Source organism: Budorcas taxicolor, chromosome 5 (genome assembly GCF_023091745.1).
Source record: "Budorcas taxicolor isolate Tak-1 chromosome 5, Takin1.1, whole genome shotgun sequence".
NCBI classification, from domain to species: Eukaryota; Metazoa; Chordata; class Mammalia; order Artiodactyla; family Bovidae; genus Budorcas; species Budorcas taxicolor.
Genome location: NC_068914.1, coordinates 112,398,635 through 112,419,988, shown reverse-complemented (window position 1 = coordinate 112,419,988; position 21,354 = coordinate 112,398,635). Strand labels below are relative to the sequence as shown.

At 40.4% G+C, this 21,354-nt stretch overlaps 1 protein-coding gene across 1 annotated transcript; it reads right to left on the bottom strand.

The window, feature by feature from the left end:
• Positions 1-862: 862 nt before the first annotated feature.
• NOPCHAP1 (NOP protein chaperone 1) lies at positions 863-8,696 on the bottom strand. The gene is made up of 4 exons (XM_052641155.1): positions 8,557-8,696; positions 6,358-6,444; positions 3,453-3,589; positions 863-1,359 (listed from the first exon to the last, which is right to left on the bottom strand). The coding sequence occupies exons 1-4, from the start codon at positions 8,669-8,671 to the stop codon at positions 1,120-1,122; spliced, it is 579 nt and encodes a 192-aa protein (XP_052497115.1). The 5' UTR covers positions 8,672-8,696; the 3' UTR covers positions 863-1,119.
• Positions 8,697-21,354: the final 12,658 nt, after the last annotated feature.

Genomic DNA, 21,354 nt, shown 5'->3' with positions numbered 1-21,354 from the left:
GAGTAAGAAAAAAAATCAGTTAAAAAAAAAACCACCCTAAAACATTAGGGAACAAAGTTCCAGCAGCTCAATGCACTTGGAGACATTCCTTTAAATTCTCTAGTTTACATCCTGAGCAAAGCCAGTTCCATGGCAAATAAGAACCCAAACAAGTTTAATAAGGTCAAGAATAAGGCAGAAAGGAGACTCCAAAGTAGGATCATTTTGTCTTTTGAAAGGGAAAACCAATTACTATCTTTTTATGTACTGTGCCCTATTTTTCTTGGGGTGTCCCTATTCTCTACAATGAACAGATTTCAACACTGGGCAACTGTGAGGAATAATTTCAATAGTTGAAACAAACAAAAACATTGTTTTATGAGAAAAAGAAAAAACAAAACCAAGAGAGTAAATTCCACATACAATTCAGAGAACTGAACTTAGATGACTTCCTTAACTATATAGTTGTATTATATGAGACAGCCATGGCAAGGGAGAAATATAAAAATTCTACATATTAGTATGTAATAAGAGGCTGCAGAGTCATCGACAGTGATTCAACCACAAAACACCAGTTTTCCAGCTCAAACTGGAAAGGATTTTTTTTTTTTTTTTTTAATGAAAGTAGATATGTCTGAGGGTGGCCAAATGTAAGTAATTATTTTCTTTGCAAAAAACTTCTTTAAAAGATTTCTCCCTCATTGACCCCCATTTTGATGGTAATAAATAAGTCTGACTTTATAACTTAAAAAATAAAAACCAACCTAGGTTGTTTTATCCAAGTGGATGATTTTAAGCAAAAACAAACAGGTGAAATATATTTTTACCTTAAAATAAGTTTGAGATTTCTGAAGTCTATGCTATGAAGAAGGATGCCAACAAACTCACTCATTACCATACATAAAATTAAGCTTGCAATCTCTTTAGCATGAAATCAAATACAGTATGCTCTTAGAGGATCCCCAAATGCTATCTCTTCCAGCTCTTTAAAAGCCAGCTTCTGTTTCTTCAAGAAACAAAGTATATTCAATATTGCAGAAAAGCACCATAGGTTATCTGAAATGCAAAACCTAACACTAATACAAAAGACTAACACTCTTTTCCACAGAATTAGCAGGCATCTATCACCTGTTCCTCAGATCACTTACTTCCTTGTTTTTCTTTGTTTTCACTAGCAGGACTGTCCAGAACCTCTATCTTGCCTTTTCCGTCTTCTGAATAAGGAAGCTTAATATTATCTATGGTGACTTCACCTTCGGAAGAGGTGCTGTCATCTTCATCCTCAGACTCTGAACTTTCCTCTGAACTGTCTTGTGAATTCTCTTCCGAACTGTCCTCTTCTTTTGAATGAGACTGATTCATCTCAAACAAGGCCACGTCCTGAAAGGAAAAAAACACACCATGTGGGAGATTTATTTTGGGGCAGTTCCCTAAAAAGTTATAAAAACAACTTTGGGAATGACCAACACTTAGCACAAATACCGAAGCACAGAAGACAGGAAATGTTTTTAATACAAAACTATTATTCTTTCAGTTGCCAGAGTCCGGCCTAAGGATTTACTTTTATTACAAGTCTAAAAAGTTCCTCACAACTGAATTCTATACAGCTGAATCTATTCAACAAAACTCACTCAACAAATATTAACAAATATCAACATTAACCAGGCACCACATTAGAATCTCAACAACAACAAAATCCTTGCCTTGGTGGAACTTATGTTTCTGAGCAGGAGTTGGCAAACTATGGCCTGCAGGGCAAACCCAGCCCCCTGCCTGTTTTCATGCAGCTTATGAACTAAGAATGCTTTTACATTTTGAGTGGTAGGAAAAAAACAAAACAATAGAATAGTATTTCATGAAATGCAAAAATTGTATGAAATTCAAATTTTGGATTCCATAAAAAGTTTATAAAACGTGCCTACTCATTACGTATCATCTACAGCCGTCTTTGGGGCTTCACAGGTGGCGCTGGTGGTAAAGAACCTGCCTGTCAATGCAGGTGACATAAGAGATGTGGGTTCAGTCCCTCAGTCGGGAAGATCCAATGGAGGAGGGCATGGCAACCCACTTTAGTATTCTTGCCTGGAGAATCCCATGGACAGAGGAGCCTGGCAGTCTATAGTCCATAGGGTCGCAAAGAGTTGGACACAACTGAAGCGACTTAGCGAGCACACACACATACACACGCAGCTGTCTTCACATGGAAATGGCAGAAATAAACAGTCGTAACAGAGACAGCGTGGTCCACAAAGCCTAACGTTATTTACTATCTGGCCCTCTGTTCTAGAGGCTGCTGACCTCTGTTCTAGTTAAGAAACAGGTTTTCTGGTGGTCCAGTGGGTCCATGCTCCCAATGCAGGGGGCCCGAATTTGATCCCTGGTTGGGGAACTAAATCCCATGTGCTACAACTGAAAGCCTAAGGGCTGGTGCAGCCGAATAAATGTATTTTTTTAAAAAGGCAATAAACAGTTACTCAGAAAGCACAGTGGAGGGGAGTGAAAAGTTTAAAAAGAAGAAAAGAAGGCAGAAAACCATTGAGGTGACAAGTGATGAAAGATGGAGGAATTTGGGGATGGGATTTTACAAAGAGGGAAGAGGCCCAGAGCAAGGAGACGGAGGCTGGAGCCCAATCAGTGAGGGTCCTTGGTGGGAGAGAAGGTCAATGGAGAGATGGAGGCAGGATCACACTGGCCCATGAAGGACTCTGAATTAGAAATGAGACAGGAAGCCCCCTGGTTCCCAAACTGGGGGCCACATGCAATGTGTCAAGAACAAGCTCTGGGGGGAAAAAAGTGGAAGCAGAAAGTCGGGCTGGGAACTTCCCGGGATAATCCAGAGGAGAGACTGTCATCACCTAGAGTGAAGGTCGTGGTGCCGAGCAGGAGTGGCTTGATTTGGGATGTACTCTAGATGCAGAGCTGCCATAACTGCTGATGGATCAGGTATATGATTATTAAAAACGGTGTCAGCTCTGTCCGGTCACGAATGTTATAAAGGGGATTTCAGTGCAGAAATAAGAGGAGCCCAAAGTGAGAGAAAATTTTCACACCTAAGTTATATAATCAGTTTTTCTGTTATACACACTGTTTATTTTTGCATTCTCAATGAATCAAGACTCTGATTACTTCTTTCTGGCCATGAATGGGAAATTTTTAAAAAAACTCAGGGCACTTAGTATATAAATGCTTCTAGATAACACATGTGTTATTGAAGTTGAAAAAGCCTTTCTATGATTCTGAATAACTAAATTCCTAGACTTCACCCAGGGAAGCTTGCTGACTTATGAGGTTATTAGGATTAAATAACTTGGTCATTTAATCATCAAATGACTGAGTTACCTGTGCAGTACTAGAAACATGAGCTGACTTTGCAAGAAGGAAAATAACACTTGGAATCAAAATTTAAAAGTTCTCTTTTTCAAGTGACAAAACATATTATTTTATACTATGAAATGAAAACAAGGCATAATTACCATTTGAATAACTTGTCCAAGAGTCTCATCAGTATTTTCAATATTGAAATGACCAGGTGGTGCAGCTGCCATTTCTTTTCTTAGCTTTTCGTTTGCCTGAGCCATCTGTGGGAGAAAGGTCCGTACTTGGTCCAATACTAAGGAGCGAAAATATCATTTATCAACATTTATGTTAGTCTTTGGCCAAACTTTTAAAATCCAGAATTTCTATAAAAACACTTTTCAATTTGACAGGAATAATAATAACAGTTCAATAAAAAAGCATTCAAATTCCTTCTATTTTAAAACTTTCCATTCTCTTCTGAATTCTTAAAACAGTGGGCTTCCCTGGTGGCTCAGACAGTAAAGAATCTGCCTGCAATGCAGGAGACCCAGGTTCGATCCCTGGGTCAGGAAGATCTCCTGGAGAACGGAATGGTTACCCACGACAGTATTCTTGTCTGGGGAATTCCTCTGTCCGTGGAACAGTATGACTGCACAATTCATCAATTATTTCTCAATGTTTTCTGGTTTTCATATATGCTCAGAACTGAAACTTCCTAGAAGAATGGCATTCAACAGACAGTAATTGAATAAGTAGGCAGTAGGACTTAACAATTTAATGCATGAGATTCCAAGGCTTTGGGGTCAGACTGATGAGGCTCTTCAGAGAACCCCGGTTCCACGTCTTACTATCTGAGTTACCTGGGGCAGGTTAATGAAGCTGCTGCTGCTGCTGCTAAGCCGCTTCAGTCGTGTCCGACTCTGTGCAACCCCATAGACGGCAGCCCACCAGGCTCCCCCGTCCCTGGGATTCTCCAGGCAAGAACACTAAAGTGGGTTGCCATTTCCTTCTCCAATGCATGAAAGTGAAAAGTGAAAGTGAAGTCGCTCAGTCGTGTCCGACTCTTAGCGGCCCATGGACTACAGCCTACCAGGCTCTGTCCGTGGGATTTTCCAGGCAAGAATACCGGAGTGGGGTGCCACTGCCTTCTCCGGGTTAATGAAGCAATGGATGTTGGTGAAGCCCCACATCTGTTTCCCTTTCTTCTGATAATGATGACTTTTCTGAAGCTCTGTCACTCTTAGTCACTCTTGTCCCTACCCAGTTCATGCCTATGTATTCCACAACCTTGGCCACTGTGATTTGGTCTCGTGACACTGTGATCTGGCAAGCCAATTAGGGATCACCCTGGGACTCTGTTGTGGACTGTTGAGAAAGATGTCCATTCTTTCAGAGTCAATGACAAGGTGAGCTGCTGAATGTAAACCCAGAGCTGCTGAAAAACCGGCCCACCTACCACCCATCATCAGGGAAGAGCTGGTTCTAGATAAACTCAACACCTAGGAAAGTAGAACTAAGAGACACAGAGTAGCAGGTTCCAGATGATGCTGAGCACCTGGATGCAGATGTACCTGAAATCACTGGGGGTATTTTTCCCCCCAAAATGAGCCAACATCACTTGGCTAAAGGCAATTGGAGCTGGGTTTCATTCATGTGCAACCAGAGGAATCTAATACATTTAATTTAACCAATCAAAACCTCAGTTTACTCATCTGTAAAACAGGGGTAGTAACTATCAGGTACTGTGCTAAGCACAGGGGAGACAAAAAACAGGGATATGTCATTTACTGAGTTAGCTCTCAAGAGAGGCCCAGCATATAACCATGCACGTCATGAGCTCTCAGAACTTGTTAAGTCACTGACAGCCATTCAACAGTGGACTAAAATGTTCAGAGCATGGAAGAAGAAAATGGAGGTAAGGATCAAGAAATGGCCTTGAATTGTGAATTCCAGGTGGTATACCCAACTTGGAAAAGAATTTGGCAATCTTTTCTCTATTGAAAAATACACTCTGGGGACCTCCCTTGGGGTCCAGTGGTTGAGACACCATGCTTTCAATGCAGGGGGGTGACAGTTCCACCCCTGGTTGGGGAACTAAGATCCCACATGATGGGTGGCATGGCAAAAATACTAAAAAATAAAAATTCTTAAAATTCCACTCAGAGATATGTACCCCCAAAAAATATAAACCTATGTCCACACAAACACTTATATTTGAATGGGGAGCCACCATGCAATCATTTCAACTGTTGTACATTTAGTGCATATTATGGTTAACTTCCCCTCGACTACTCACAGTTTTGTAGTTTACAGACATGATAACCTCATGTATCATTTACACCACTTTTACTAATTCTTGTCTTTTGTTTTTTTTAAACATTAAGAGGGAATTACACAGATGCTAAGTATTACACGATGCTATCTGAACAAAGTCTGACTCACCTATATTTAGAGTATGCGGTGCAGCAATAGCACAGAGTAATTAATAAAAAGAACTGGCCCTGTTATGAGTAACATTTACCATTTAAGTTACGGTGTCCAATTTAATCAAATCTGGTGGTGTTTTCCCACATCTGTGTGTGAAATTTGAGAGTCAGTAACCTCTGGAAAAATTTCCCATGGAGTTTAACAATAATTGATTTTGAATTCCAAAAATTCATCCCACAAGTTTTTCTGGGCAAGGTTACCCTCTTAAGTGTCAGTCACTCTGTCGAGTCTGACTCTTTGTGACCCCAAGGACTGTAGCCTGCCAGGCTCTTCTGTCCATGAGATTCTCCAGGCAAGAATACTGGAGTGGGTTGCCACTCCTGTCTCCAGGGGATCTTCCCAACCCAGGAATCAAACCAGAGTCTCCTGCATGGTTTAAGCCCCGCCCTCTTACAGCAGGGGAATAATACAAGAAATTTCATCCTTGTGCACTGAATTCACGATGTAATTTCCAAGTAAGACTTGCTAGAATGGACTCTGACAACAAAAGCAGACACTGTCCCAACAAATAAGTGATTAATTAGGCAGAATTTCACATCAAAGAGAGGGTTCTTGAGAGAGAGAGAGAAAGAGAAGAGAGGGAAGGGTACTTACAGGGACTCCTCTCTATCCGAACTGTTTGAAGAGTAGAATTCTTTCTGGAATTAGGCTTGGAGTTGATGAGCAACCTGTCCCATATACCTGAAAACACACACACACACACTTCCTTTATTAAGGCACAAAGAAATAGGAGCCCAAGAGCAGATTTTCTGAGACCACCCTCCATCCTCAAGTCTTGACTGTTCCTTCCTCACTTTCTAACACATTAAAAAAAAAAAGAGCACTCCAAGTTTCATTACAACATTTTAGTTCTTTCTGCAGATCTCCCCCCTTCAAACCTGTCTCTTACATCTCTGCCTCACCAATGTCAGGTAATAAATGCCCACTAAACTGCACCTTTCTGGGCCAGAAATCTACCAGCAACAAATGTAGGTCGGCAATGACAGAATGCAGGAAGCAGTACAGAGTACATAAGGGTTAAGTAAAGCCAGAAATGGTTTACCAGTTGCATTATACTGGGCAAATCACCTACACTTTTTGAGTATTAATTTCTTCATTTATAAAACATCTCTGCCTGGTAAGTTCCCTTTCAGTCAAGATGTCTGATGTAGACAAAACAGCCCTTTAAAGAGAACCCCTTTAGCCTTTTCACAGCTCCTCAAATCAACCCAACTCTCCAGCCCATCAGAGCACAGAGAATAGGACTTACCTTTCAAAACCCAAGGCTTTATGCACCCTGGTTCCCACACCTGGAAAATCTCTTCACTCTGGTATAAAAATCCTGTTCACCCTCAAAGCAGCAGCTCAACACTCCTAGGGTACTATCAATAGCTTATACCTAATAACTGGATTAGTGAAAAGAGCATGGACTCTGGGGCCACACTGATTGGATTCAAATCCCAGTTTTGCCACTTTCCAGCCACATTATCTCCAACAAGTTACTTATCTGTGTGATACACCAGGTCTCAGGTTCCTCTTCTATACAACTGCCCTAACAGAACCAACTCCACACAGGGAAGTTGTGAGGATTAAATTTAGCGAATTAATTCCTGGGGCAGAGTAGGCACTAAGAAGCTTCAGCTATTATTATAATGTCTTCAGATGCTCTCGATTCTCACAGAATCTTTTTTCAAGTTAACATTTAATGAGGATATGCCCACGACATTACACTCATTCTTCTTCTCAGAAAACAAACAAACAAACAAACATTATAGGTAATACTACTTCCATTTTCCAAATGTAAAAACTGAAGCACTGGGGATGTAAACAACTCTCCTACTATGGTGCTGAAGACTCTTGAGAGTCCCTTGGACTGCAAGGAGATCAAACCAGTCAATCCTAAAGGAAATCAACACTGAAATATTCATTGGAAGGACTGACGTTGAAGTTGAAGCTCCAATATTTTGGCCACCTGATGTGAAGAGCCCGACTCACTGGAAAAGACTCTGATGCTGGGAAAGACTGAGGGCAGGAGGAGAAGAGGGTGACAGAGGATGAGATGGTTGGATAGCATCATCGACTCAAAGGACATGAGTTTCAGGAAACTCTGGGAGATAGTGAAGAACAGGGAAGCCTGGAGTGCTGCAGTCCATGGGGTCGCAAAGCGTCGGACATTAGCCACAAACAGGTTCCACAGCTGGTTGGCTCTTCCTTGAGCCAGCCATCTGTTCTAACAGCGTCTCCCACTCGAATGAACTTTATTATCCAACACCGGCCCCTCCAAAAAGAGTTCGACAGCTAATTACTCGTGGGGTTTGGATTCGAACCCTAGTTTGTTTTTTTGTTTTTAGCTATTATGATGTCTAAGAACCTATGAGGGTTTCCTGGACGCGTCTCCCTCTACCAGAGCAGCTCACTAAGGAAGCGCACTAAGGGTGACTCTGTGAACATCTGCAGAGAGAGGGTGCTCAATCCATAATACTCACCTGCTCCCCTTAAGCCAACTGCTGGAACCCAGACCTGACTCTAAGGTCCCCTTGGGAGGGGGAGGGGGGCGAGGGAAGGTCGTGCTGCGGCGCTCAGCACTGGGCACTCAGCACTGTGCCTAAAACATGAAAACACAAACTACCCTCGGGCTCGAGGCCGGATGCCCATACCTAGGCCGGCCAGTCCCCCAACCCCGCAGCCGGGGGCATGTCCGGGTCCCTCGGCGGTGCAGGGGCTACGCAGGTAGCCCCTGACCCGCGGCTCCAGCAGCGCCGCCCCCAGCCGCACGTGCGCGCCCCACGCCGCTGCCGCCCACCCGTCCGTCACCTCCGCGGCCGCCGCTCCCTGCCATCAGCAACTCCTTGGAGACCGAGAGCCCGGAGCCATCCCGGGAGGACGACGAACAGCTTGGGCCGGACTGGGATTCGCCGCGGACCTCCATGCTGCTTGCTGGCCTTCACAGCGGCCTCTTCAAGCCCGGATGCAGGAAAAAGGCTGGGGTAGGAGGCGGGGCCAGGACTGCGATTGGAGGAAACTCGTAGGAGCGGGGCGAGGGGCAGGGCGAGGGAGGCCCGCGGCGAGGGCGGCACCTAGCGGAGTGAGGAGGCCACTCCTATCCGGAGAAAGGGTAGGTGGAGCCTCTAGAGATCTGTGATTGGATCAAAGAGTTAGCAAGGCTGGATTTAAAAGTGAAGAGCGCACCATGGGGGCTGCCCTCCTCTTCAAACCTCTGTGACGTAGAACACACTTTGACTGTCCAGTGGTTAAGACTTGGACTTTCAGTTCAGGGGGTATAGGTTGGATTCCCGGTCTGGGAGCTAAGATCCCACATGTCTCCCAGCCACAAAAACAAAAATATAAAACAGAAGCAATGAATACTTTAAAAATGATCCACATCAAAGAGAAAAATTTAAAAAAAACCCATATACTCCAGGCAAGAGTACTGGAGTGGGGTGCCATAAAGACTCCAATTTCTCCACATCCTCGTCAATGTTTATTTGCTTTTTCTTTCTTTCTTTTTTTTTTAAATAGGGGCTGTCCATGCTAGTTGGGTTCTTCCCTCGTGGCTCAGATGGTAAAGCATCTGCCTGTAATGCGAGAGCCCTGGGTTCAATCCCTGGGTTGGGAAGATCCCCTGGAGAAGGAAGTGGCAACCCATTCCAGTATTCTTGCCTGGAAAATCCCTTGGACAGAGGAGCTAGTAGGCTACAGTCCATGAGGTCACGAAGAGTCGGAAACGACTAAGCGACTTCACTTTCTTTCTTTCTTTTTCTTTCTTTCTAGTTGGTGTGAGGTGATAACTCACTGTAGTTTAGATTTGCATTTCTCTTGATGCTTTTGAACTGTGGTGTTGGAGAAGACTCTTGAGAGTCCCTTGGACTGCAAGGAGATCCAGCCAGTCCATTCTGAAGGAGATCAGCCCTGGGATTTCTTTGGAAGGGATGATGCTAAAGCTGAAGCTCCAGTACTTTGGCCACCTCATGAGAAGAGTTGACTCATTGGAAAAGTCTCTGATGCTGGGAGGGATTGGGGGCAGGAGGAGAAGGGGATGACAGAGGATGAGATGGCTGAATGGCATCACTGACTGGATGGATTTGAGTCTGGGTAAACTCCAGGAGTTGGTGATGGACAGGGAAGCCTGGCGTGCTGCGATTCATGGGGTCGCAAAGAGTCAGACACGACAGAGCGACTGAACTGAACTGAACTGAACAATTAGTGATGTTGAGCATGTTTTCATCTATTCATTGGCCATTTGTGTATCTACTTTGCAGAAATGTGTATTCACATCCACTGCCTGTTTTAGGTTGCTTTGTTGGTGTTGAATTGTAGGAGTTATTTATCTTTTCTTATCAGATATATGATAATATTTTAGAGACATAGACCATTATGAACATACAAGAACTCAAGAAATATTGCTCCCAAACTATCCTTGAGGAATTTCCTAGAAAATATGATTCAGAAAATAATTGGAGAAATGCAACTTAAGTTTTGGTATTATTTTACAGTAGAATTGGGGAAAAACAGTGAGAATAAGGTTGAAAGAATAGTCTTTAATTTTTATAGGTTTTGATAGCATGGATATAAGACAAAAAAGGGGGAGAAAGCAGAGACTATATTAGTTAGTTCAGTCGCTCAGTTGTGCCGGACTCTTTGAGACCCCATGAATCGCAGCACGCCAGGCCTCCCTGTCCATCACCAACTCCCGGAGACTATATAGTAAGAGGAAATCTGACTTTTTAAAAACTTGGAATAAAAGGATAATATTTTAAGTTAGATGTTTGGGGTAATGGAGAGAAGAGAAAGAGGAGGTTACTTGTAAGTTACAATGTTGTTCATGGTAAGAAGACAATATCAAAATAAAAGGAGACTGAATGATATTGAGTACAGTTATTAGAACAAAATAAAAATATTCATAAATATAAAAATTAATAAGATAGAAAAGAATTCAGGCTCTTTCCCCTAAATGGAAACAAAAAGATACTTTATAATGCTAAATATAAGTATAATGCTAAATACTAGAATCTGCAAAGAGGAAACTATCATTAATATCCACATGCCTAATAAAACAGCAACAAGTATTATAAAACAGAAACTAAAAAGGAATGCAAAGAAAATTAAGCAAAAACTCTACTAATTGGAAATTTTAACACTGTTTCAGAACAGACTATATCTAATTGGACAAAAAATTATGTGGTTACAGAAGACCTAAACAAAATTATAAATAAAGTAGAGGTAAAGAATCCACCTTACCAATGCAGGAGACGTAGGTTTGATCCCTGAGTCAGAAAGATACCCTGAAGTAGGAAATGCCAAGCTGCTCCAATTTTCTGGCCTGGGAAATTCCACATACAGATGAGCTTGGTAGGCTATGGTCCATGGGGTTGCAAAGAGTTAGATTCAATTGAGCACACACACACAGATCTAATAAATGTAAACACTGAATCCTGATAACAGAGATTAAACCTTCTATCTAAGTCAGATGAAAAATTCACAATATTGCCATATTATAGTCCACAAAATTTCAATACATTCCAAAAATATAAATGATGTAAGTGGCCTTCTGTGATCACAATTCTATATAACTAGCAAATAATGACATTTTTAAAAACCTCTTCCACCTAAAAATGTAAAAACACACTGCTAATCAATCCTTGCATTAAAAGGAAATAATGAAATGAACCTTTGCCCTTAAAAAGCTATTCTGAAAAAGTCAAGAAAATGACGAACCACTAGCTTAATGTGAGTCAAAATACAGGGGTGAAGGAAAGTTTGAAGGTATGAATATATGAAATAAAAGGTAATGAAACAATAACCATAAAATCAGAGGAAATATGTAAAAACATATAAACACTACTTTGCACAACTCTATGCAAAGAAAATTGAAAGCCTAAATGAAACCATTTGAAATGGTTAATGTTCCAGAAATATATAATTTACAAAATTTCCCCAGAATTCAATAGCAAGTCTAAATAGAGCAGTCTTTATAGACGTCACAGAGAGGGTTGTCAGAGCTCTCACATAAAAACACCATGCCCAGTTGGTTTTACAAGGGGATTTCTATCAAACTTTCAAAGATCAGATAAACCTAATGCTACTTAAACTATTTCAGAGCATGGGAAATAAAAGTAAAATTCCCGAGTTCTAAGAAATGAATATAGCATTCATACGCAAACTTCGGAAAGATCGTACAAAAAAGAAAATCATTAAACTGGCTTAATTGGTTTCCCTAGAAGCCAGCCTAGAGATAAGGTTCAAGTGCAAGTAGCTTTGGAGCCAGAAGAGGGAAGAGAAACAGAGGAGGAAGGGAACCAGTACTGTGTTATGTGCTCAGTTGTGTCCAACTCTCTGTGGCCCCATGGACTGGCCATGCTCCTCTGTCCACGGAATTTCCCAGGCAAGAATGAACTGCAGGGTAAGGGTATCTTCCCAACCCAGGGAATCAAATCTGCTTCTCTGAAGTCTCTTGTATTGGCAGGCGGATTCTTTGACCACTAGTGCCACCTGAGAATCCATAATAATGTGTTACTATCAAGCAACTTGTGGCTAAGGGCAACTGGAACTTAATTCTGCTGGGGAATTAGTTATCCTGAGTGAGCCTAGGTATTTGTCTACTAGCTCATGTCAGTTATTGGTTGAGGGCTGCTCCTACGCGGTACAAGTTGCCCAGCATTTCCAGCCTGTTCTTGGCTTTCTAGTTAAAGTGGGCTCCAGTGGCAAGAGAAAATCTTCAGGCAGAAAGTTACAAATGCTGTTCATTGAAAATTGGTGGTCCAGTGGTTAAGAAGCCTCCTGCCAAAGCAGGGCACACAGATTCGATCCCTGGTCTGAGGTATATTCCACATACCTCAGGACAATTAAGCCCGAGGGCTACAACTACTGAAGCCCACATGCGGCAACTACTGAGCCCATGGGCTCGAGCCCACGCTCTGCAACAAGAGATGCCACTGCAATGAGAAACCCACGCTTGGCAACTGGAGAGTAGCCCCTGCTCATGGCAACAATGAGAAAGCCCATGCCAGCAATGAAGACCCAGCGTGGCTAAAAATTAAATTAATTAAAACAATTTTTTGAAAAAAGAAAATTGAGCAGAAGTGTATATAAATAGTAAGTGCCAATGGGCTATGCATGAGGCACTGACAACCTTTACGACAAGATCAATCTTAATTATGAATATTGATGCAAGAGATTTGTTGTTGTTCAGTCGCTCAGTCGTGTCCAGCTCTTTGCGACCTCATGGAGTAGCACACCAGGCTTCTGTGTCCTTCACCATCTCCCAGAGCTTGCTCAAACTCGTCCATTTAGTTGGTGATGCCATCCAACTATCTCATCCTCTGTCATCCTCTGCTCCTGTCCTCAATCTTTCCCAGCATCCAGGGTCTTTTCTAATGAGTCAGCTCTTAGCATCAGGTGGCCAAAGTATTGGAGCTTCAGCATCAGTCCTTCCAATGAATATTCAGGACTGTTTTCCTTTAGGATGGACTGGTTGGATCTCCTTTCAGTCCATGGGACTCTCAAGAGTCATCTCCAACACCACAATTCAAAAGCATCAATTCTTCAGTGCTCAGCCTTCTTTATGGTCCAACTGTCACATCCATACATGACTACTGGAAAAACCATAAGCTTTGACTAGACACAACTTTCTTGGCAAAGTAATGTCTCTGCTTTTTAATATACTGTCTAGGTTTGTCATAGCTTTTCTTCCAAGGAGCAAGCGTCTTTTTATTTCATGGCTGCTGTCACCATCTACAGTGATTTTGGAGCCCCCCAAAATAAGTCTTTCACTGTTTCCATTGTTTCCATATCTATTTGCCATGAAGTGATGGGACTGGATGCCATGATCTTCATTTTTTGAATGTTGAGTTTAAGCCAACTTTTCCACTCTCCTCTTTCACTTCCTCAAGAGGCTTTTTAGTTCTTCTTCACTTTCTGCCATGAGGGTAGTGTCATCTGCATATCTGAGGTTATTGATATTTTTTCCAGCAATCTTGATGCCAGCTTGTGCCTCATCCAGCTTGGCATTTCACATGATGTACTCTGCATATACGTTAGATAAGCAAGGTGACAATTTGCAGCCTTTCCCAGTTTGGAACCAGTCCGTTGTTCCATGTTCAGTTCTAACTGTTGCTTCTTGACCTGCACACAGGTTTCTCAGGAGGCAGATAGGGTGGTCTGGTATTCCCAGCTCTTTAAGATGCAACAAATTAAATACTAGCAAGAGAATCCAAGAGTACATTAAAAACTAGATGCCATACAAGAGGTGCTTTTTCTAAGAAGAATTAGTATAGTCTTTAGTATATTAATAGTAGTATTGTCATTAACGTATTGGCTTAACAGTTACACAGAAAAATCATATAATTGTCTCTACAGATGAGCATTCAATAAGATGAAAATTGATACCCATTATGCATAATAAAATCATATATACTTCTGCCCCCCAAATCAGCATTTTACTTAATGGGTAAATGCAAGGCTTTCTTCCTAAAGCATCTAGAGGAAATGCAAGGATGTTCACAGTCTTCACTATTACCTAAGCATTGAATTGGCAATATTAGCCAAAACATTTACACAAGAGGAAATAGAAACATAAGACTTGGAAAGTGTGAGGTAAGACTATTTCTATATACAAATGTTACAGTAGTATATCTGAGAACAGGGGTGGGGAAAGAATCAGAAAAACTGCTACAAATGAGAATCTTGTAAAATAGTAGGAAATAAATGTAGAGAAACGCCACCCAGTTTGAAAATATAGTGGAAGGGAAACCCCATTTATAAGAGGATTAAGATAAACTTAAACACCTAGGCATAAGCTTAACAATAAATCTTCAAAAAGTAGTTAAAGAAAACCATAAAATATTCTTGAAAGATAAAAAATAGATTTGAATAAAAGGAAAGATGTAACAGATATATCCATTGCCTTGGATAGAAAGACTCAATATCAAAAATACTGTCAGTCTCCTAAAGTACACCATGAAATTCCCATAATCCTAATAAAAATGCCATCAGGTAATCTTTCCCCTTTGAATGATGAAAACGTTCATACAAAATGACAGTAGCAGCCAGGAGACTGAAAAAGAGGAGCTACAACGAGAGGGGGGTGTTTCCTCTATTAGATGTTAAAACGTAAGTCTTCCTAATAATTAAAACAGTTCTGATGCAAAAACTAAACAGAGGACAAAAAATAAAATTCAGAAGTAGATCCCCACGCTTTGGGAATTTTAGTGTAGATAAAGGGAGCCTCTCAAATCAGTAAGGAAGAGATGAACTTTTAAATAAGTTGTACTAGGGGATTGCCCTGGTGGTCCAGTGGTTAAGATTCCATGCTTTAAATGCAGGGGTCCTGGGTTTGATCCCTGGTTGGGGAATTAAGATCCCACAGGTAATGTGGTATGGCCAAAAACAAAACAAACATGGTATTGGAACAAAAGAATAGCCATTTGAGAAAAAAAGAAAAAAGGTAAATTTGGGTCCATTCCACACACTATGCATCCAGACAAATTCCAAATGTATTAGAGAGTCAAACTTGAAAAATGAAACTTTAAAAGTAATAAAAGAGAGCTAGGAAGAGAGAGGGAAGAAGGTAGTGGCACCCCACTCCAGTACTCTTGCCTGGAAAATCCCATGGATGGAGGAGCTTGGTAGGCTGCCGTCCATGGGGTCGCTGAGGGTCGGACATGACTGAGCGACTTCACTTTCACTTTTCACTTTCATGCACTGGAGAAGGAAATGGCAACCCACTCCAGTGTTCTTGCCTGGAGAATCCCAGGGACGGGGGAACCTGGTGGGCTGCCGTCTATGGGGTCTCACAGAGTCGGACACAACTGATGTGACTTAGCAGCAGCAGCAGGAAGAGAGAGGGCAATAGAATGTTTCTTTATAACTGAAATGGATGGGGAAAACTTCCTTAACTATCATTCAAAATCTAGAATCAGTAAGAGAAAAGATTCATGAATTTGACTATATAAAAATTCAAAAATAATTTTTACAGAAGAGAAATCAGCATAAGTGATGTAAGAAGACAAATGATGCATCTGAAAACAAGACTTCCAACTTGTCTCACTGGAGTTAATACCCGTAACATTAAAAGCTTCTAAAAACTGAGAAGAAAAAGACCAATAACTCCACAGAAAAACAGGTTAGAAAAGTGAACCAACAATTCACAGAAACAGAAATACAAAAGTTGCTCAAACATACTCGTATTTAAAAAAAGCTGAAACATACTCATATTAAAAAACACACACACATAAAAGAAAATGACATTGGGGAGCTATTTCTCATCTACCAGAATGGCAAGAATGAAAAATTAAAACATACCAATTGGCAAAGTAGTGGGGAAGCAGGCAGTGTCGTACATTAAAGTTGGGAATGAAAAATAATAGAGTTGTTATGGAAAGGAATTGTCATTATCCAGTAAGTTACATATATGCATTTACCTTTATACTCAGAAATTCCTATCAATATTCTGGAAAAAAAATTCAAGATAACATAGGCACTGTGGCACTATTTGTAATGGTAAAAATTAAAATAACCTAATGTCTATCAATGGGGGTCTATTTGAATAAACACAAAATGGAATACTATGCATGGTAAAAAGATGAGGTAAATATATATATCCTGCTATGGAGGATATTCTGGATATATTTATAAGCAAATAAAGCAAATTTGTTTAATAAAATGAGGAAAACACCTATATATGTTTATATACACGCACACAGATACATATGCATGTATATTTTCAAAAAGAAGCAATGGAAGATAAGCCAAAAATGAATAAAATAGTCATTCATTTCATATAAAAATGTTACTTCATTTCATAACATTAACAGAGGAGAAAGGAAGGAACAAGGAAGGCTATTAGATTTTTCTGAATGTGTACTGTTTAACCATTTTGATTTTGGAATCCTGTAAATAACTTATACTTTAAAAAATTAAATACAAAAAGAAAGAACCCTCTTCCCCAAACTAAAAATGGACCGAAGGAATTGAATTTAACTGTATATCAAGTTTGTGGCACAACAACACAGAAAAGACTTATTTTAGATAACTCTAAAACTTAAAATTTAGACAGTACATCCTTAATAAGATACATCTTAAGGACAAAGACAATAGCCACACACCCTCAACAAATCTTAAAATGCATTCTATCATCTTAATTTTTAGTACTCCTATTGATATGGTTATTTTGAAACTGCTTATATAAATATTCTTGTTATTGTTAGTTGCTAAGTCGTGTCTGACTCTGCAACCCCATAGACTGCAGCACACCAGGCTTCTCTGTCCGTAAACTATCTCTTGGAGTTTGCTCAGATTCTTAGGTTTTTAAATACTGTTAGATTCTTAAACATTCTTAGATAAAGCAAATAAAGTTATATAAACATGATTAGCAGCTCAGATTTTTTGTTTAAGAGATAAGAGGTAAAGCTCTCCTATAATCTTAAATTTGAATTGGCAATATCTGTAGATATTAATAATTTCCTTTTCTTTTTCTGAAAACTACTTATTCCCTAGCTTGGCCCACTGGCAGGTCTAGAAACAATAACAACCCACTGTTACAAGTATTCCTGAGCCCAGGTGGTGCCCACGAAACAACTTTCCCCACTATTAAGAAAAGGAACAGAGCTTCTTAGACACATGGCTGATTTCATGTCTGGGTCAAGAAATACAAACCTGGGACCCTGGGGAAACCAGAAAGCAAGGAGGCTCTCAAATACTATTGGGGTCATGTCAAAAGGAATCTGGAACTAACTCCAGAAATTCCCACTAGACCAAATGAACTAAATCTGACTCTGCCAACCATTCTGACATCACTAAAACTATGACCAACCCAAGTTTGTGTGGTTCTGACTTTAATGCATTAGGAAGCACACAGTGCCACCTAATACATTTTGTAAAACAATGACATTTCTAAATCAAGCCCTACTACAAACTACTATTTTATAGGAAAAATGAAAAACGGGATTAGCAAAACCACTCAAGAGATCAACCAATCAAATCTAGAATATGGGAAATTCTACAGGATAAATTTCTGTTTTATTCAAAAGGAAAATCATAGAAAAGGAAGATAAACTGTTTTAAAGATTAAGATACTTAAAAGGCATATAAGAAGCTTGTTGGTTGACCTGCATATATTATAAGTTACAGCTATGATCATCAGTTCAGTTCAGCCTCTCAGTTATGTCCGACTCTTTGCGACCCCAGGGACTGTAGCACGCCCGGTTTCCCTGTCCATCACCAATTCCCAGAGCTTACTCAAACTCATGTCCATCGAGTCAGTGATGCCATCCAACCATCTCATTCTGTGTTCCTGTCCTCAGTTTTCCCCAGCATCAGGGTCTTTTCAAATGAGTCAGTTCTTCACATCAGCTGGCCAAAGTATTGGAGTTTCAGCTTCAGCATCAGTCCTTCCAATGAATATTCAGAACTGATTTCCTTTAGGATTGTCTGGTTTGATTTCCTTGCAGCCCAAGGGACTCTCAAGAGTCTTCTCCAACACCACAGTTCAAAAGCATTAATTCTTTGGTGCTCAGCTTTCTTTATGGTCCAACTCTTACATTAATACATGACTCCTGGAAAAACCATAGCCTAGACAGGCCTTTGTTGGCAAGTAATGTCTCTGCTTTTTAATATGCTGTTTAGACTGGTCATAGCTTTTCTTCCAAGGAGCAAGCGTCTTTTAATTTCATGGCTACAGTCAACATCTGCAGTGATTTTTGAGCCCAAGAAAATAAAGTCTGTCACTGTTTCCATTGTTTCCATATCTATTTGCCATGAAGTGATGGGACCAGATGCCATGATCTTCATTTTTTGAATGTTGAGTTTGAAACCAACTTTTTCATTCTCCTCTTTCACTTTCATCAAGAGTCTCTTTTGTTCTTCGCTTTCTGCCATAAGGGTGGTGTCATCCTCATATCTGAGGTCATTGATATTTTTCCTGGCAATCTTGATTTCAGCTTGTGCTTCATCCAGCCTGGCATTTCACATGATGTACTCTGATGCTGGGAGGGATTGGGGGCAGGAGGAGAAGGGGACGACAGAGAATAAGATGGCTGGATGGCATCACTGACTCGATGGACATGAGTCTGAGTGAACTCTGGGAGTTGGTGATAAACAGGGAGGCCTGGTGTGCTGCGATTTATGGGGTGGCAAGGAGTTGGACACGACTGAGTGACTAAACTGAACTGAACTGAACTCTGTATATAAGTTAAATAAACAGGGTGACAATATACAGCCTAATGTCCTCCTTTCCTGATTTGGAACCAGTCTGTTGTTCCATGTTCAGTTCTAACTATTACTTCTTGATCTGCATACAGATTTCTCAGGAGGCAGGTCAGGTGGTCTGGTATCCCCATCTCTTTCAGAATTTTCCACAGTTTGTTGTGATCCACACAGTCAAAGGCTTTGGCATAGTCAATAAAGCAGAAATATATGTTTTTCTGGAACTTTCTTGCTTTTTCGATGATCCAGTGGATGTTGGCAATTTGATCTCTGGTTCTTCTGCCTTTTCTAAATCCAGCTTGAACATCTGGAAGTTCCCAGTTCACATACTGTTGAAGCCTGGCTTGGAAATTTTGACCATTACTTTGCTAACGTGTGAGATGAGTACAATTGTGCGATAGTTTGAACATTTTTTGACATTGCCTTTCTTAAGGATTGTAATGAAAACTGGCCTGTTCCAGTCCTGTGGCCACTGCTGTTTTCCAAATTTGCTGGCATGTTGAGTGCAGCACTTTCACAGCATCATCTTTTAGAATTTGAAATAGCTCAACTGGAATTCCATCACCACCACTAGCTTTGTTTGTCATGATGCTTCCAATGCCCACTTTACTTCGCATTTCAGGATATCTGGCTCTAGGTGAGTGATCACACCATTGTGATTATCTAGGTCGTGAAGATCTCTTTTGTATAGTTCTTCTGTGTATTCTTGCCACCTCATCTTAATATCTTCTGCTTCTGTTAGGTCCCTACCATTTCTGTCCTTTATTGAGCCCATCTTTGCATGAAATATTCCCATGGTATCTCTAATTTTCTTGAAGAGATCGCTAGTCTTTTCCATTCTATTGTTTTTCTCTATTTCTTTGCATTGATCACTGAGGAAGGCTTTCTTATCTCCATAATTTTTCAGGCATTCTGTCTATCAGATCTAATTCCTTCAATCTATTTGTCACTTCTACTGTATACAGTTATGATCATGGGCAAGCTCTGATCATGGGAGAAGGGAGGCAAGTACTGGTTGCTAATTGGGTGTTACCATAAAACTTTCCCAAGAAATTGGAATTAAGATTGTTATCCAGGGGCTTCCCTGGTGGTCCAATGATTAAGACTGCCCTTCCGATGCAGGAGATGTGTGTTTGATCCCTGGTCAAAGGAACTGAGATTCCATGTGCTGTGTGGTATAGCAAAAAAAGAAAAAGAGTGCTCTCCAGAAATTAAATGTAAAACTAACCAATTTGGGTCAAGGCCAGCTATTGAACTAGCTGAGACAATTAGGATGATCCTAATTGGTTTAGGCAAATCAAGGCCTACCCCTCCAGCTGGGGGTGGATGGGTCAATATCACCCAGAAGGCAGAGCTGCTGCGATAGCGAGAGAGTGCAAAGGAAACTAGGGAAGCATTCACATGTCTACTGCAGTCAATAATATTTGGGATTTATTGTTTTGAGGTTTTCTCCTCAGGGGTAAATTTTACTCAGTTTTTTTAATCTTCAGCAGACTAACCAAACTGATCGTTTATATTGCTAACTTTTCAAGTGGCTATTACCTGGCTCTCAGTCCTATAGGAACAATTATATGCTTAATTTAATTATCCAGTTTTGCAAATCAAAACTATTTTATCTCTAGAGATACAGATATTTAAATGCTAAAAATTATGGTGTAATTAGATTGCAAATAATTGATTTTTATTAGCCTCTCAATTCATCTATTTAACACTAGGGATCAAATCAAACATTTGTGTCAAGGAAATGCTTTATTTTCTAGCAACATAAAATGTTCATCTGGTGGTGGAAGTAGGGAGGCATGGAGAACAAGATTTTATCTTTCGTTGTGAAGAATAGCCACCTTAGCTAAACTGGCTTAAACCTTGATTCTCTGCCTCATGTGCTTAATTTTTAATACTTAATTTTTAAGTTATTTTTTTAAGAGTTGAATTTTGTATATAGTGCAAGGCATCATTTCTTTGTCAAAAGGAACAAATGAGATGTGTTAAATTCTGCTAAATATTAATGAACCAGAAGCAATAATACCCATGAGTTAAATCCCAAGAGAGGACTGGAAGGAAATACCTTTTTATTAAAAAAATCCATAAATTGTGTATGGTTTTACTGTTCCTTTTTTCTGATCCTACATACTACCCCTTTCATTTATCTTACGTTAAGAATATTTTGCAAGAATTGGCACATTTGAGTCAGTTCTAATGAGATGGATGGACCTAGAGCTTATTATGCAGAGTGAAATAAGTCAGAAAGAGAAAATCTCAGAAGAGATTCTATATATATTTAACACATATATATGGAATCTAGAAGGATGGCACTGATGAGTCTATTTGCAGAGCAGCAATGGAGAGACAGATACAGAGAGCAGACTTATGGGCAAGGGCAGGGGAGAAGATGGAGAGGGGAAGATAAATGAA